Source organism: Rhagoletis pomonella, unplaced genomic scaffold (genome assembly GCF_013731165.1).
Source record: "Rhagoletis pomonella isolate Grant_MI unplaced genomic scaffold, Rhpom_1.0 Rhpom_scaffold_00002, whole genome shotgun sequence".
Taxonomy (NCBI): domain Eukaryota; kingdom Metazoa; phylum Arthropoda; class Insecta; order Diptera; family Tephritidae; genus Rhagoletis; species Rhagoletis pomonella.
The window spans coordinates 24345617-24347971 of record NW_023458556.1 but is presented as its reverse complement, the minus strand read 5'-3'; the positions used below and the strand labels follow the sequence as shown (position 1 = coordinate 24347971).

At 39.4% G+C, this 2355-nt stretch overlaps 1 protein-coding gene across 1 annotated transcript in view; it reads right to left on the bottom strand.

Annotated features, from left to right (window-relative positions):
• Nucleotides 1-1910: 1910 nt before the first annotated feature.
• LOC118734595 (tryptophan 2,3-dioxygenase) overlaps nt 1911-2355 on the bottom strand; it is a 5631-nt gene continuing 5186 nt past the window's right edge. The window contains exons 6-7 of the mRNA XM_036464303.1: nt 2225-2318; nt 1911-2128 (exon numbers count right to left, since the gene is read on the bottom strand). Coding sequence (XP_036320196.1) covers nt 2020-2128; nt 2225-2318 — 203 coding nt within the window. The 3' untranslated portion in view covers nt 1911-2019. The remainder of the gene's footprint in view (nt 2129-2224; nt 2319-2355) is intronic.

The window sequence follows — 2355 nt, the reverse complement described above, 5'->3', positions numbered from 1 at the left end:
CCTGCATTGATACGGTGCACAAAACGTGCAGATAATTGAGGAAATTGCTCCACTGAAATCTAAATCGCTTTCGCTAAGGAATCACCTAACGGGTTCTAACTTTTCCCGGTCTTTACAATGTCCGCAGAAATTGTGAGACGTGCCTTTGGACCTGACAGTCATATGAGCCCTTTCAACAGCCTCATTATTGCAGCAACTTCAGCTTGAAATAATCTACAGTTTCTCTATTTTCTAATTTTTAACCAGCGGTGTAGAAGACGATCAAAGAATGAAAGCTTATCAAGGTAGAAGAGCCCAGGAGGCGCTCAAATAAGCACATTTTTCTTTATATCTGTGTCTAATTCCTAGACGTCTTAGCAAAGGCTTAATATAGCACCCGGTTCGGCATACGAACGCTGAGAATGCAGTTTTTATTAGTAGAATAGCGCCATAGAAGAAGATTCAGGGGTTGATGGAGCTAGCGAGCTTCTAATGCGAGTGAAGCTGACCGACGACCCCGATCTCAAGACTAGAAGTTGCCCAAATCAATCTCAATCACTCAAAAAATACGCTGCAGATAACTTATCTGTTCTCCACAGAGATATCAGAAAAATGTATAAGCCTTGGGTTAAGAACAGGACGGTAATGAGTTTCGATATATTCAACTATAAATTTTTTTGCATGAGCGAGGTAGATAAATAGAAGAGTATATATGCTTTCCTTTACTTTAATGCCAGCAAACCAGATACAAAACTACTGCAGATGGAGACTGCGCGGCCGCCTAGCATACTTCTGGTATCGACCCATATGACGCAAGGATAGGGACATTTCGCCAACAGAACTCAGCGAAATCTTGGTGCAGAACCCCATCTAGTCTAAGGTATCACCACGGTAAATGAACGGGTTGAGCTCTTACAACACTTTATATTATACACCTGACTAAATAAGTAGTTTATCTTCCAGAGCACACTTCGGTTCACTGGATGGGAGGAGGTGCTGGACGTAACGTTGTTGTCTGAAAACGACAAGGTGTCCGTTGGATATTGGAGAACAAAATAGGCCTACCAACCACGGTGTATATCATTGCTTTCTCAACGCGCTCTTATATATTCTATGTTCAGCTTGGCTCATTATCTAGTACTAATGTCTATGCCATTGACATCTTCATAAACTCTCCTCCAGTAAATATCGTCATAGCTATGCACAGTTACTAGAATAACTATGACTGGTTTGCAAGATTTTTTGGTAAAGTTTAAACCTCCGATAGGCTCGGAAGATCTCAAATTGGCCGTTAACCGTTTAAAATTACCGATGATGCCGATGTTGTCGAGTCGTACAATTTAGCCTAGTTTACGACTTACGCAATAAGGCCGAATACTTCAAATATTTATGTCAATTATTGGTTCATCTACAGCCCTTGCCTCGGTTTGCGTTCAATGTGTATTAGTCGAGTTTATGTCTGCTTATCAAACTCGGATACTAATTCAGTGGAATTTATTGTACAAAACACGATTTAAGTCTAGGGAAGCTGAACCAGAAATTCTTTGCAGTTGGAGAAGTTTTAGTTTCCGTTCAGCACTCACTAAGCTCACATAAAACCCGTCTGGCCCAAAAGAGGTACTTCTTCGGGCAAACCATTTAAGTGACACCCTTCCGAACTAATTGATTCGCTATCCAGCATCCTAAGTAGTATTCTGCAATATCAGAATCAGTATCAATTCTAGTCTACATAGGAAAAGCGGGAACTATGGGAAGGTACCGAGAGACGATCGCTCCGTCAATCGTGAATTCGTTGGCGAAAAAGCTTACTGATCCTGGTATATCATGATCAGTTTAGTTAGAGCGATAGTTAAGACATTCATTTCAGGTCATGCTCATCAAAACAAAGTAAGTATCCTCTAGTTCAGCAGTTACTCAGATTCATTTCGTCAGTATGGTGGAAATATTATTTATTTATTCTCCTTATTCACTGAACTAAATTCTAAATAAAGCACTGCGTTATCTAAGTAATAGTTATGTATGTATATAGCTAGCTCAAAATCAATTGATCAATTCTTTGCGCATGGATACATCTAGTGGAGGAATAGCTTCGCGTGGAATAAGAAAAGTTGACAGATTGAATAGATCCAAAAACACTTTATATCGATCACTACATGAAATAAAGAAAAAGACAATGCATTACTAACTACATACTACACATATTTAGTATGTGATAAAAGAGTAATGTGACCTCAATTTCAATTACCTCAATGTGGAACGCAAATAATGGTAACCAGAAGAGCCACCTGTGCCGAGTTGCTGTGAACCGATCATGCGTTGCACCATGATGACATGATTATCTGAAAGCCATAATTACAATAAAGTGTTAACAAAATT